This window comes from Physeter macrocephalus, chromosome 1 (genome assembly GCF_002837175.3).
Source record: "Physeter macrocephalus isolate SW-GA chromosome 1, ASM283717v5, whole genome shotgun sequence".
In the NCBI taxonomy this organism is placed as follows: Eukaryota; Metazoa; Chordata; class Mammalia; order Artiodactyla; family Physeteridae; genus Physeter; species Physeter macrocephalus.
The window spans coordinates 143,062,320-143,077,974 of record NC_041214.2 but is presented as its reverse complement, the minus strand read 5'-3'; the positions used below and the strand labels follow the sequence as shown (position 1 = coordinate 143,077,974).

General features: G+C 39.7%; 1 protein-coding gene across 4 annotated transcripts in view; it reads left to right on the top strand.

The window, feature by feature from the left end:
- Positions 1–15,655, top strand: part of APP (amyloid beta precursor protein) — a 279,931-nt gene that overhangs the window by 104,629 nt on the left and 159,647 nt on the right. For all 4 annotated transcript variants that reach the window (XM_007110934.4, XM_007110935.4, XM_007110933.4 and 1 more), the window contains exons 4-5: positions 9,043–9,155; positions 11,465–11,658. In XM_007110934.4, the coding sequence (XP_007110996.1) occupies positions 9,043–9,155; positions 11,465–11,658 (307 nt within the window). The remainder of the gene's footprint in view (positions 1–9,042; positions 9,156–11,464; positions 11,659–15,655) is intronic.

Sequence of the window (15,655 nt, the reverse complement as noted above, 5' to 3'; positions counted from 1 at the left end):
TGTCCCCTGCATCGGCAGGCGGACTCTCAACCACTGCGCCACCAGGGAAGCCCCCTCATACCTTCCTTTTTGATGACCTTGGCAGTTTTGAGGAGTACTGGTCAGGTATTTTGTTAGATGCCCCTCTGGTGCAATTTTCTCATGCTTAGGCTGGGGTTATGGGTTTTTGGAAGAAAGACTACACAGGTAAAGTGCCCTTTTCATCATATCACATCATGGGCACCTATTATCAACATGATACGTAACTGTTGTTGACTTTGATCGCGTGGCTGGGGTAGTGGTTGTCAGGTTTCTCCACTATAAAGATGCTCTTTTCTCCCCATTGTGTATTGAACTCTTCAAAAGGAAATCACTAGGCATAGCCCACAATTAAGAGCTTTGTGCCTCACATCCTCAAGGGCATAGATGATTTGGCATTCTGCACAGGCAGAATTTACCGCTTTCCACCCATTTATTTATTCAGTTATTTTGACTCATAAATAAATATTTTATATTGTGTGTTATAATCTAACACTACTTTATTAATTATATATATATATAATTACTCAAATTGTTCCAGTTTTGGCCTCTGGGAGCTCATTCATTTAGCTCCTGTGCTTATTTGAAATACCCTCTTTTATTTTTTTCTCCACAAGATGCTCCAACTCCTCTTGTATATTTTATGCCCCAATCCTAGAATCCATTATTCCTCTAAGGAGCTCTGGTTCCTTTTATTGGAGAATAATATTAAAAACTGAGATCTGGGCGTCAGTTGTGCTCATTGCTACTGGGACATCTTTGCTTTTTTTTGATCTTTGCTTTTAAGTCCTCTCAACTGACAGAGTGAGGCGTTATATTTGTGTACAGTCCTCCTTGTATGAATATTTCTATAGCTAACCATTTGTATCTATATTAAGCTAAATGTCAGTTCATCCTGATGTCTCCAACTCTAATCTGTTATTACACGGACCCTTCTTCCTCCTCATCTGTAAATTCTCACTCCAACAGTGGGAAACCTGGCCCCACCCTCCACCTTCTATTTACACAATTGTTCAATTGTGCACTTGCTGAGCAGTATCAGAGTTGTTAACTCATACCTTTGTGAGGCTTTTTAAAAGCTGCAAAACTGCTAACAAACATTTATTTCATTCTTGTCTTTTTAACATCTGTCCTTTGCACTGTTTTCATCATCTTAAGACGAGTGTTATTCAGAGCCTGGGTCACACACTATTTCTATCTAGTACAAGCTGCCATTTGTGTATGTACGTGAGACGGGGCTCCATTCACTTGAAAAAATTAGAGAGAGGATTTAGGGGAAACTTTTAGTTTTCACTTCTTTTGCCTTTTGCTTATCTTGATTCATGTAATTTCTGCCATCTGGCAAGCAGTTCTCATCTGAAGACTGACACCTGTCAGTTCTCACTGCTCTCTGGTGATAGTTACTGTGAGATGTTGGTGATAGCAACAGTCAACGGTTTTTGTTGTTGTTGTTGTTTTAATTGAAGTATAGTTGATTTACAATGTTGTGTTAGTTTCAGGTGTACAGCACAATAATTCAGTTATACATACGTGTGTGTGTGTATGTATTCTTTTTCAGATCTTTTCCCTTATAGGGTATTACAAAATATTGAGTACAGTTCCCTGTGCTATACAGTAGGTCCTTGGTGGTTATCTATTTCATATATAGTAGTGTGTAAATGTTAATACCAAACTCCTGATTTATCCCTCCTCCTGCTTTCCCCTTTGGTAACCATAAGTTTGTTTTCGATGTCTGTGGGTATATTGCTGTTTTGCAAATAAGTTCATTTGTATATATTTTTTTTAGATTCCACATATAAGTGATATCATATGGTGTTTGTCTTTCTCTGTCTGGCTTATTTCACTTAGTCTGATAATCTCTAGGTCCATCCATGTTGCTGCAAATGGCATTATTTCCTTCTTTTTTATGGTTGAGTAATATTCCATATTATATATATATATATATATATATACATACATACATACCACATCTTCTTTATCCATTCATTTGTTGATGGACATTTAAGTTGTTTCTGTGTCTTGGCTATTGTAAATAGTGCTGCTATGAACTTTGGGGTGCATGTATCTTTTCAAATGAGTAATTCGCCCTTGTCCCATGTCCTGTTTGAGAACCCAGTAACTACCCATTCTCTGAAGTCAAGACCATAACAGTTCTATCACATGAAAAGTTTGTTGAAAAGTATTTTGGGTGCTTCTGTAACTATTCTTTCCATCTCTTGAACATAAATACCTTCCAGAAAAATGTCCCAGCCTATTTGTTAACATGTGAAAGTTACAAAATATCAATATGTAATGAGCAAATTCAATAAAAATGTTAGCAGAGGAAGAGTCTGACATGGTAAAATTAAAAATCACCTGAGTGAATGCTTGTTTACAGTTCTCACTTTGATGTGCATGGATGCAGTAGTGTAGGTTACTAAGCACATGAATCTGGAATGTTCTACTCGTCTGCATATGCCTGGGGAAAGATTAGGAGAGTCTTGCTCAATCATTTTCTGCCGTCTTCAGCATAAAGCATCTTCTAGCTCCTGGAATGGAACCAGTGAGATCCTTGACACATTTTCTCTTATGCCCCTCAGTTAATCCTTTAGATTCTATCTTCACACTGTATCCAGACTCTTACCACTACCCACCATCTCTACTGCCATCATCCTGGTCCAAGCCATTGTCATCTCCCACCTGGATCATGGCCATAGCTCACTACCGGGTCTTCCTCCTTCCAATCTTGCCCGCTTGGGCAAGAATAAGTCGCTTAGAAAACCACGCCAGAGTCTTCCAGTGTTCCTCAGAGTGTGGGCAATGTTTACAGCTCTGTGCAGTCTGGTTCCCTTGCTATTCTGTAAACCCACCAGGCAGGCTCCTGCCTCAGTGCCTTTGCACTTGTCCCTCCCTCTGAGATCTGGTTGGTTGGTTACCTCACTTCCTCAGGTCTTCACTCACATGTCCTGTTTTTAGTGAGGCTTTCCCTGAACACTATTTAAAATTTTACCCCCTCCTCCACCAAAGCCTCTATCCCTTCATCAGCCTTATCTCCATAATGTTCATTACCATCTGACATTCTCTTTTACTTTTTTGTTTTATCTTTCCCCACCAGAATCCCATTTAGTTTCATCTCTTTAGTCGACTGCTGTATTCCCAGCACTAAGGAAAAATAGAAGGTATGCAGTGGAGAGTTAGTGCATGAAGGACGGTGAGCACCGGAGGGGATTCCGGAAACACCCTCACAGCCAGGGCGCGCGAGTCCAGTGCGAAAGGTGAAAGCACTGATCACTCGGATTCCCTACTTCTCCAGTCCTAGGGATTCCACCCCATCCTAGTGACCGCTGTTTTTTCCTCTCACATCATAAGCAGTACTCAAATGTAATACCATTTATCTATATAGAACTATAACTTGGTAGAGATGGCGTAATGAAAATAAAACCCCATTGCCTTCAGTAGCTGTCACCATTCTAAGTAACTAAACATGTGTGGTTCTAGAATCTTTTTTAATCAATCTGTTCAATCCCACTCTGACTCTCAAAAACTCAGCAGCCTCAGTTTTGAAAAATTCTGTTCTTTCCTCTGATATCCTTTCCCCCCTTTTCTCCCTGTGCCATGGATTCACAGTCTCTTTGGTTTTAGTTGTAATACTTTCGCTCTATTCTATCTTCTTCCTGGAATCATCTGTCTTTTGAAAAGGAACATAAAGAAATTGAAAAATACATTCCTGTCTTCAAATTTCATAGTACTTGCCTGTTTAATATTCATTTCCAATTCTTCTTTGCGAATAGAATTCCAGATTTTTTTTATTCATGGTGACAATGTGCTCAGCCAAAAATACTTTTTGCAGATTCCCTTGCAGCTTAGTGTGCCAGATAACATAGCTGTGGTATATAGGATGTGGATACTGGGGAGGATGTTCCTCCCATGTAAGACAGCAAAGCTTTAATAGGGAAAAAAAACAAACAAAAAACCTTCATCCCTTGGCCTTTTCTTCCTGTTCCTGTCTGAAACTTGTATATGAAGTCTTAAGATTCTGTGGCTATTTTGTGACCATAAAACATCATGACAAATGCCAACATGCTAAGGACAGCAGTGCAGAAAGATAGGAATAGCCTAGTCCCTGAGGGCATCATTGAACATCTGCAGTAGCTTCAGCCTCAATACCAGACTTCTTATGGGAGAGAAATAATCCCATCGTGTTTTTTTGTTTTGTTTTGTTTTGTTTTTTTGTGGTATGCGGGCCTCCCTTTGCTGTGGCCTCTCCCGTTGCGGAGCACAGGCTCCGGACGCGCAGGCCCAGCGGCCACGGCTCCCGGGCCCAGCCGCTCCGCGGCACGTGGGATCCTCCCAGACCGAGGCGCGAACTCGGTTCCCCTGCATCGGCAGGCGGACGCGCAACCACTGCGCCACCAGGGAAGCCCTCCCATCGTGTTTTTAAGCCACTGTTTGTCATGCATTCTCTTCTGTGTTTATCCTGTGTTCTATTCTGTGCAGTGGAATGCATTTTCAGCTGTTTGACATGACTTGCTAGCTAATTTAAATCCAGTTTTATTGTCAAACTGACCACATTGTAGATCACAACATTGAAGTATTTTGTAGTCCAAAAGTGAATCTACTTTTATAAAAGCCAAAGGGAATTAGCCAAATAACCCATTTCGAACAGACTTTAAATGGCAGCAAGTTGAGTTACCACACTTGGATGGAGAGTCCGGAGATTCAGATTTTCAGGTCAGTTCCACCGCCAGCTGGCTCTGTGGGCAGGCCACTTGACCTGGATTATTTTCCTCCCATCTGCAAAATGAGGTAATTTGAGTAAGCCAATCCTCTCAAAGACCACCAAAGAGCCAGTGGATTGATGCCTGCAGAGTCCCTGCTGAATTTGGCATTATTGTTTACCTTGCCAAGACTTTTTAGCTAAGAAGCCAAGTACAGATCTTGTTCCTTAGCTGTGAAAATTCCCTTTCAATTGCAATGTGTGTAATATAAATTGTGAATTTTTAAAACAAGAAATCAGGTTGTATGATTATCAGTAAATATGCACAGTGTACACTGAATTGAACCACTAGGATTAAATGGTGCCAAATTCCTAAAGTTCAGCATTAGCCGAAACATTATGATACTTAATTATCTCATTATGATACTTAATTTATTTTGGTCTCTTTCACTTGAATTCTGTTAAAATTTTTTTACCTGAGGATCAAACCAAATAAACAGAAAGTTTGTTTTAAAAATTAAAGTGTGCATGGTTCTATATGGAACTCCAGGTATATACTATCAGATTTTTTTCATTAAAAAACTATTTTTTAGAGCAATTTTAGGTTCACAGCAAAATTGAGTGGAAAGTACAGAGAGTTCCCACATAATCCCCTGTCATATCATAGATGTTTAAGAATAATGCTTTTAGAATTAAAAAGAGAGGAAATATAAACCATGTTAAACTAAACCCGCTTCTGAAAAAGGATTTGTTATATTTTTACTACTTCTCTTTAATTCCTTATTTAAAAAATTTTAATATTTTTGTGGTTTAATTACTTTAAAATTTCTGATGTGTAACATTCTAGTATGTTTCATCAGTTTTGAAAGTAATATAAGCAAGGTTGTAAAATCCAGTCTTTGCTGAATTTTATTTTGATGTTAGAGTACAATGAGTTTTCTATTTTTCCATTAGTCCCGAGGGCCTATTAAATAACCAGTATTAGTCCTTTAAAAAAACAATGTCATTTGAGAGACATACATTTCTTGGCTTATGTGCAATATTAGAAACCTAAGAGCATCTTTACACTACAAAATGAAGTGTCACTTTCCAAATTAAAAATAAATCAAATATCCTTTTATAAATTAATGCTGTACGTGTCCTTTTGATGAACATTAGATTTTACCAAGGTAAATATCTTTCAGTGACTTTGACTTTGCATTAAAATCTACTCCTCAGCAGATTGGCCTAATGTCAAGTAAAACAAGACACTTTGTTGTCTGGCAGCTATTATCCAGTTTATGCCACAAGAACTATTTCAGGACAAAGTTGGGAATATCTGATATCTTCTCCTGATTGTCTCATAAACTGATTTAATAGCTTTGGGCCAGACATTGAATCTTTCCAGATAAGTAGTTGTAAAATACAAAAACATTGCTTAGTATTTCAGACATTTGTAAATATGGCAGTATGGCTTGACCGACCAGAGCTAATAAATCAGGCAAGCATCTTCAGGCCACTGGTCACTTCTGGCCTCCTGTGGCTTTGAAAATTGGGATGCCTCAGATATAAAGTATTCTTGCTATCGTTGATTGCCTGCCCTGAGAAACCATGAAGAGTCCACTTGGAGAAAGATATATTGGTTTTGGATGAGGATTTTTTTTTTCCATTCTCCCAACTCATCTGGGTTTTAGTTTGTTTGTTTTATTTGTTCTTTTTTTTACAGTATTCTACGTAAAAGCAAAAGAAAAATGTGACATCACTTGCATTATGTCATTTCTTTCCTTATAATTTATATCTTAATGTTTATCTCTGGGGCTAGGTTATAATCTCCTGCAGGTAGGTGGCCTTAGACATGTTTCTGGGAAATGAGATTTATATTATAAGAGATCCATCACACAGTGTTGTGGAGCTGAGATGCAGTGATGCACATGGAGAACTAGCCACTCCATGGACCCAAGGGTACCTTCCTCACCAAGTACCAACTGCACACAGCCCTTGGGAGCACCGTGTCTCATTAATTCTTGCATTCTCTGTGACTCACAATACGATGCTGTGGGCACCATCGATTGTTTCAAAGATTTGAGGAATGACAAGATGACGCTGTTTATCCCCTGTGATTTGCTTAGATTTTGATCTAAATATTATTTATTAAAACAAATACGTAGGGCTTCCCTGGTGGCGCAGTGGTTGAGAGTCCGCCTGCCGATGCAGGGGATACTTGTTCGTGCCCCGGTCTGGGAAGATCCCACATGCCGCGGAGCGGCTGGGCCCGTGAGCCACAGCCGCTGAGCCTGCGCGTCCGGAGCCTGTGCTCCGCAACGGGAGAGGCCACAGCAGTGAGAGGCCCGCGTACCGCAAAAAAAAAAAAAACAAAAAAACAACGTAAATATCATGAGACGTGCATGTTTGAGCTAGAAACAGACTAAAATTTAAGCGCCTTTATAGAAAGAGTTTTAAAGAACCCTTGTTAGGGAATTCCCCAGTGTCCAGTGGTTAGGACTCTGCACTTTCACTGCCAAGGACCCGGGTTCAACCCCTGGTCAGAACTAAGATCCCACAAGCCCTTTTATATAAAGGGAATGAAAAGTTTTTTTCTTCCCCTTCTTAGGACATTTATCTCTTTATGTAGCATTTCAGAAAATTTCAAGTAATGGACTATGAAAGTAAAAAAATTGTTCTTATCTTTGCTAATATGTGGACAACTTGTATTCCTCGCTCATTTGTAGTTGTTGCTTTAAATCTCTTCTTGCATGTCTTGCTTGAAGGATTGCAGTACCTTACACAGTGGTCTCCCTGCTTTCATGGTCTCACAACGCTAGTCCATCCTTCACTTGATTAAAGAGTTTACCTGAAAATCAAACTTGAGCACATCATTCTTGTTTAAAATATCCTTTGGCCTATGTTGCGTCCAAAATGGCATCTAAAACCTTAGACTCTAAAACTGGAGTCCACCATATTTCTCCAGTCTTATTTATTTCTGGACATTTTTTCCCACTTACCATGTGTTCCAGCCACAGTGAACTTCTGCCTCTTCTACAGATATGCTTTGTCCTTTATTTGTTTGCACAGAAGGTTTCCTTTTGCCACCCTTCCAACCATCCATCCATCCAATATGGTCATGTTTGCCAGCACTGGACCATGGATTGGGAATAGGTTGTTAAACAAGATAGACACTGTCCTTACATCTTGCAACTTCCCATTCATTTCCTACATGTCACACTCCTGCTCATCCATTTAGACTCATCTCTAATGTTATTTCTATTTTGAGGTCTTTCCCAGCACACCCAAGCAGATGTGTTCACTATGTTGGCCCATCACTTTATCTGTATTATGGCATTTAATTTCTTCATTCATCAAGACATTTATTGCCTACTGTGTGCACAATCTATGCTGAAAGCTGGGGATACTGTAGTGAACAAAGCAAATAAAAATTAAGCCCACAGCTTACACATTATGTTGTAATTATCCAACTTTCACCCTTATGAGAATGTGAATTCTTATAGGACTTTCTGTATCAATAATATCTTTATATCTGAAGTACCAGCAATGCTAAAAATAGTTTGCATGATATACAATTTAAAAAATATATATATAGCAAAAGTCTAAGGAGTTTTCATAATTTAATTAAATTAAACTCTCTGTGTATGTGTATATATGTGTATTGTATATAAACATATAATACACATGTGTATTTGCTTCAGATTTTTTTTAAGAAGTGAAATTTTATAGATCTAGTTGAATTTCTCTGTTTTCCTCTGTGATTCCATGCACTTGAAAAGTAACCATTACTTTAATTAAATTTCTTGATGATCAAAAAAAATAAAATAAAAACACTAAGCATATATTAAAAATAATAATAATACACATATGTGTATATAGAGATTTTGTTTGTTTAGGAAGTAGAAAAATGCTAAATTTTCTATTAGCTTACAAAGAGATTAGAATGTCCAAGAAAGAGGAGTGGACAATTATTTATTTTGATTCTTCTCAATGATTGCCTAGGCAGTGTCAATCTGTCATTTTTTAATCCTTGTTGCAATTGAATGGCAATTTTTTGTATGATTAATTTGCGGTCAGAATTTCATACTAGTTAAGTTAAAATTTCACTTAAGACATGTAAGAAGTATTTTAACCATCAAGGTAATGTGGCAAGGAACTTGGCTGTTTAAGGAAGCAGGACTCAACATTCTAAAGGTACTAGTCTTTCCTGGATTGATTACTTCAACATTCTAAAAGCTGTATAACCTCTCTGAGTTCTTTCAGCCCGTTTTTCCTTGTTACTGTCACTGGGATAAGACCCTTGGGATGCAGACGAGATGACATGAAGCTGTTTTCCTTTCTTGCAGTTGGTGAGTTTGTAAGCGATGCCCTCCTCGTTCCCGACAAGTGCAAATTCTTACACCAGGAGAGGATGGATGTTTGTGAAACCCACCTTCACTGGCACACTGTTGCCAAAGAGGTACCAACCCATTCATTCTTTCTACTTTTAAAGTGAAGACTTCCTAGGAACTATGCACAGTGACATTTTAGAGGGTATTTGGAGGCAACAGTTGTGTTGATAAATATTTTTTTTAATTATTATTGTTAAAAATAAAAGACTTCATGAATATTTTAAGAGGATAGCTTGAGGCAACAGCTGTGTTGAGAAATAAGTTATTATTATTTAAAAAACCATCCATGAGTATTTTATATTTAGATTTATGTCTATGCCATGTTTTATAATTTAGAAACTACAATTTTATACTCCCTATAAACCTTAAAACATACCTTTAAAATTTTTTTAAAAATTTAACTCTTGTTTTCTTTTGTCATATACCAAGTTTTTATAATTTAATCTTTTTCTCTATTATCTGTTCGGGAATACAGTGGTAGAACAATAGCTTGTCCTGTACCAACCTGAAAGCTACAGTTAGAAAGCTCAGTTTCTTAGTTGTGCCACCCAATTTTGTGTTCACCATGCCATGCTGCCACCTTCATTGATCCATAGTAGATGAGTCTATGGCACCAATTCTAAGCTTTGCTAACCCCTGCTTTTGGCAAAGCTGATAAGAGACATAAAAAATTAGCATAAAATGTCACTTTTTGGAGGTGGGGGCCGTGCCATGTGGCTGGTGGGATTTTAGTTCCCCCACCAGGAATCAAACCCGGGCCCTCAACAGTGGAAGCGCAGAGTCCTAACCACTGGACGGCCAGGAAATTCCCCAAATGTCACTTTTTGATATTACTACCTTCAAAACTGCTTTGTGCCTTTGATATATTATGAGGTTTTTCTAGTAAATGTGTGTAGTTTCTTTGTAATGTGATCAGTCTCCTAGAATTAGCCTACTTTATCTAGCTCAGTGGTTCTCGAATGGGGTCAGTTTTACTCCACATCCCTTCCCAGAAACATGAGCCAATGTCTGGAGACATTATTGGCTTAAGGGGTGGTACTGCTGTCATTGGTGGCCAGAGGCCAGAGCTTCTGCTAAACATTCTTCAGTGAACAGGACTGCTTTTCCTCTCCCCTTGCCCTGAAGAATGATCTGGTCCAAAATGTCAGTGATACTGAGGTTGAGAAACCCAGATCTACCATCATTTAAACATTGCATCATAGCCTTAACGCAATTAGGCAGAAAACACCACTTAAGATTCAGCATTAATTTTGCCAACTAGGTCATTTAAAACCCAGTACCCATCTGATAACCTCATTTTTCATTTCTTCTTGAGTTAAAAAAAATTTTTTTTCATTGCTAAGAAACAAAATGACTCTAATTCCTATGAGATCAAAATACACTCTGTAAAATTTCATTGTTTACCTATGTGTGTTGAATTATCCTCTGTCACTGCTGGATGCTTTCAAAGCTTTATGTTAATCTAAATGTGTGGGAATTTAACAAATCCCAGGAAAGCAAAAGGATACTGAAGGAGAAATCTCTACTGACTTTAAGTTCTGATTCATAGCAGAGGATAATTTCTTCTCTTCCCAGGATTGTTATTTTGGAAGTGAGCCAAGAGAGTTAGAATTTCTAGAATACGATAGGTCTGAGTGAGAGAGGCTTCCATACATAAGGGAGGTAGAAGTGAGTTGGGGGGATATACGTGAAACTATCACTACTTCCTGATATGCTAATGAAGCCAGAAAGCACTGATTCTCTAATAACTATTCACAGTGCAGCCTCTTCTACATCTTAGCTCCCAATTAGTTTCTATTCCTATTTTTAATTAATTTCTATAGTTTAACAACATATCCTTATTAAATAAGTAACAAAGTTAAAAATTAAGCATACCAAAAAAGCCTGTGCTAAAGAAACTCTGTTGTAAATCCCCTCAAAAAGCAAATGAGGGGCTTCCCTGGTGGCACAGTGGTTGAGAGTCTGCCTGCTAATGCAGGGGACACGGGTTCGAGCCCTGGTCTGGGAGGATCCCACATGCCCCGGAGCAACTAGGCCCGTGAGCCACAACTACTGAGCCTGCGCGTCTGGAGCCTGTGCTCTGCAATAAGAGAGGCCGCGATAGTGAGAGGCCCGCGCACCACGATGAAGAGTGGCCCCCACTTGCCACAACTAGAGAAAGCCCTCGCACAGAAATGAAGACCCAACACAGCAAGAATAAATTAATTAATTAATAAACTCCTACCCCCAACATTTTCAAAAAAAATAACAAATGATTCTTTCCATTGTGAAATTCGTTCTTGATACACTCGGCCTGTGTGTTGTCATAATTGAGATTTTCTTACAATGAAGCACATCTATTGCAGTACTCTCACTGTTTTCTCCTTACCTTTTGTAGACCTGTAGTGAGAAGAGTACCAACTTGCATGACTATGGCATGCTGCTTCCCTGTGGAATTGACAAGTTCAGAGGGGTGGAGTTTGTTTGTTGCCCACTGGCCGACGAAAGTGACAATATTGACTCAGCAGATGCAGAGGAGGATGACTCGGACGTCTGGTGGGGTGGAGCAGATACAGACTATGCAGATGGGAGGTAAGGTGGCCTTTACGTTAGTTCTTTTGTAGGTGCCAGAACATCTAGCATATAGTTTTGTTTCTTCTATAAATCTATCTAGCTTTCTGTTTCTCATTTAAATAATCTCTGCCCACTCCTATCAGATTTTGTTTTGATGGAAAAAAATCTAACCATGAGGTTCTGTTCTGGTTATGGCCTGCCATTTAATTTTAGTATAGTTGATCAGCCATCACTGAGATCATTTTAACTATTTTACTTTAATCTCAAGAGTTGGGATCAAAATTCCACTGATATTATAATAGACCACTGGTAGTACTACAGAGAATTGAGATCTGGGTGAGTGACATGGCATTTTGTTTTGGTCTGTAATTTAGAAAATTGCAGGGGGGATTTAGGGATCATTTCATCACTCATTAGCTAAATCTGAATTTTTCTTAAGAAAGATTTTGTTTTGTTTCTGTTATCGTTATCGTGGGGGTTTGTTTTTTGTTTTTGTGGGGTTTTTGTGTTTTGTCATCTTTTCCTATATAAATGAACTCAGAGGCAAACTTAAACATTTGCTAAAGTTCTTTAACTGGGAGGGACCTTCAAGATGGCAGAGGAGTAAGATGTGGAGATCACCTTCCTCCCCACAAATACATCAGAAATACATCTACATGTGGAACAACTCCTAGAGAACACCTACTGAATGCTGACAGAAGACCTCAGACCTCCCAAAAGGCAAGAAGCTCCCCACGTACCTGGGTAGGGCAAAAGAAAAAAGAAAAAACAGACAAAAGAATAGGGACGGGACCTGCACCTCGGGGAGGGAGCTGTGAAGGAGGAAACGTTTCCACACAGTAGGAAGCCCCTTTGCTGGCGGAGACTGTGGGTGGCGGAGGGGGGAAGCTTCAGAGCCACGGAGGAGGGCTCAACAACGGGGGTGCAGAGGGCAAAGCAGAGAGATTCCTGCACAGACAGTCGGTGCCGACCAGCACTCACCAGCCAGAGACACTTGTCTGCCCAGGCGCCTGGGCAGGTAGGAGCTGGGAGCTGAGGCTCGGGCTTCGGAGGTCAGATCCCAGGGAGAGGACTGGGGTTGGCTTTGTGAACACAGCCTGCAGGGGGATAGTGTGCCACAGCTAGTCAGGAGGGAGCCCAGGAAAAAGTCTGGAACTGCCTAAGAGGCAAGAGACCACTGTTTCGGGGTGCGCGAGGAGAGGGGATTCAGAGCACCGCCTAAACGAGCTCCATAGACGGGCGCGAGCTGCGGCTATCAGCATGGACCCCAGAGACGGGCATGAGACGCTAAGGCTGCTGCTGCCGCCAACAAGAAGCCTGTGTGTGAGCACAGGTCACTATCCACACCTCCCCTCCCGGGAGCCTGTGCAGCCCGCCACTGCCAGGGTCCCGTGATCCAGGGACAACTTCCCCGGGAGAACACACAGCACGCCTCGGGCTGGTGCAACATCATGCCAGCCTCTGCCACTGCAGGCTTGCCCCACATTCTGTACCCCTCCCTCCCCACGGCCTGAGTGAGCCAGACCCACTAATCAGCTGCTCCTGTAACCCCATCCTGTCTGGGCGGAGAACAGACGCCCTCAGGTGACCTACACGCAGAGGCAGAGCCAAATCCAAAGCTGAACCCCAGGAGCTGTGCGAACAAAGAAGAGAAAGGGAAATCTCTCCCAGCAGCCTCATGAGCAGCAGATTGAATCTCCACAATCAAATTGATGTGCCATGCATCTGTGGAATACATGAATAGACAATGAATCATCCCAAAACTGAGGCAGTGGACTTTGGGAGCAGCTATAAATGGGATTTACTTTCTGTATCTAATTAGTTTCTGGTTTTATGTTTATCTTAGTTTAGTATTTAGAGCTTATTATCATTGGTAGATTTGTCTATTGATTTGGTTGCCCTCTTCCTTTTTATTTTATATATATATATTTTTTCCTTTTTCTCTTTTTGCGAGCGTGTATGTGTGTGCTTTTTTGTATGATTTTGTCTGTATAGCTTTGCTTTTACCATTAGTTCTGTCCATTTTCTTTTTTTTTTTTTTTTTTTTTTTTTTTTTTTTTTTTTAAGTACAGTTTTTAGCCCTTGTTATCATTGGTGGATTTGTTTCTTAGTTTGGTTGCTCTCTTCTTTCTGACCTGTTTTTTTAATCTTTAAAAAATTTTTTTTATTTTAAGAACTTTATTTACTTTATTTTACTTTTTTCTTTCTTTCTTTATTCTTTTTTATCCCTTTTCTTCTGAGCCATCTGACTGACAGGGTCTTGGTGCTCTGGCTGGGTGTCAGACCTGAGCCTCTGAGGTGGGAGAGGCGAGTTCAGGACATTGGTCAACCAGAGACCTCCCGGCTGCACATAATATCAAACAGTGAAACCTCTCTCAGAGATCTCCATCTCAGTGCTAAGACCCAGCTCCACTCAATGACCAGCAAGCTACAGTACTCAACACCCTATGGCAAACAACTAGCAAGACAGAACACAACCCCACCCATTATCAGAGAGGGTGCCTAAAATCATAATAAGGTCAAAGACACCCCAAAACATACCACCAGATGCCATTCTGCCTGCCAGAAAGACACTATCCAGCCTCATACACCAGAACACAGGCACCAGTCCCCTCCACCAGAAAGACAACACAACCCAATGAATCAACCTTACACACTGGGGGCAGACACCAAAAACAATGTGAACTACGAACCTGCAGCCTGCAAAAAGAAGACCCCAAACACAGTAAGTTAACCAAAATGAGAATACCGAGAAATACATAGCAGATGAAGGAGCAAGGTAAAAACCCACCAGACCAAAAAATGAAGAGGAAATAGGCAACCTACCTGAAAAAGAATTCAGAGTAATGATAGTAGATATGATCCAAAATCTTGGAAATAGAATGGAGAAAATACAAGAAACATTTAACTAGAACCTAGAAGAACTAAAGAGCAAATAAACAATCATGAACAACACAATAAATGAAATTAAAAATTCTCTGGAAGAAATCAGTAGCAGAATAACTGAGACAGAAAACAGATAAGTGACCTGGAGATAAAATAGTGAAAATAACTACTGCAGAGCAGAATAAAGAAAAAAGAATGAAAAGAGTTGAGGACAGTCTCAGAAACCTCTGGGACAACATTAAACGCACCAACATTCAAATTATAGGTGTCCCACAAGAAGAAGAGAAAAAGAAAGGGACTGAGAAAATACTTGAAGAGATTATAGTTGAAAACTTCTCTAATATGGGAAAGGAAATAGTCAATCTAGTCCAGGAAGTGCAGAGAGTCCCACACAGGATAAATCCAAGGAGAAACACACCAAGACACATATTAATCAAACTATCAAAAATTAAATACAAAGAAAAAATATCAAAAGCAGCAAGGGAAAAACAACAAATAACATACAAGGGAATCCCCATAAGGTTACCAGGTGATCTTTCAGCAGAAACTCTGCAAGCCAGAAGGGAGTGGCAGGACATATTTAAAGTAATGAAAGGGAAAAACCTACAACCAAGATTACTCTATCCAGCAAGGGTCTCATTCAGATTCAACGGAGAAATTAAAACTTTTACAGACAAGCAAAAGCTAAGAGAATTCAGCACCACCAAACCTGCTTTACAACAAATGCTAAAGGAACTTCTCTAGGCAGGAAACACAAGAGGAGGAAAAGCCCTACAATAATAAACCCAAGACAATTAAGAAAATGGTAATAGGAACATACATAGCATTAATTACCTTAAATGTAAATGGATTAAATGCTCCAACCAAAAGACATAGACTGGCTGAATGGATACAAAAACAACACCCATATATATGCTGTCTAGAAGAGACCCCAATACATACGGCAAATGCTAACAGCCATAAAAGGGGAAATCGACAGTAATACAATCATAGTAGGGAACTTTAATCCCCCACTTTCACCAATGGATGGATAATCCAAAATGAAAATAAATAAGGAAACACAGGCTTTAAATAATACATTAAACAAGATAGACTTAATTGATATTTATAGAACATTCCATCCAAAAAC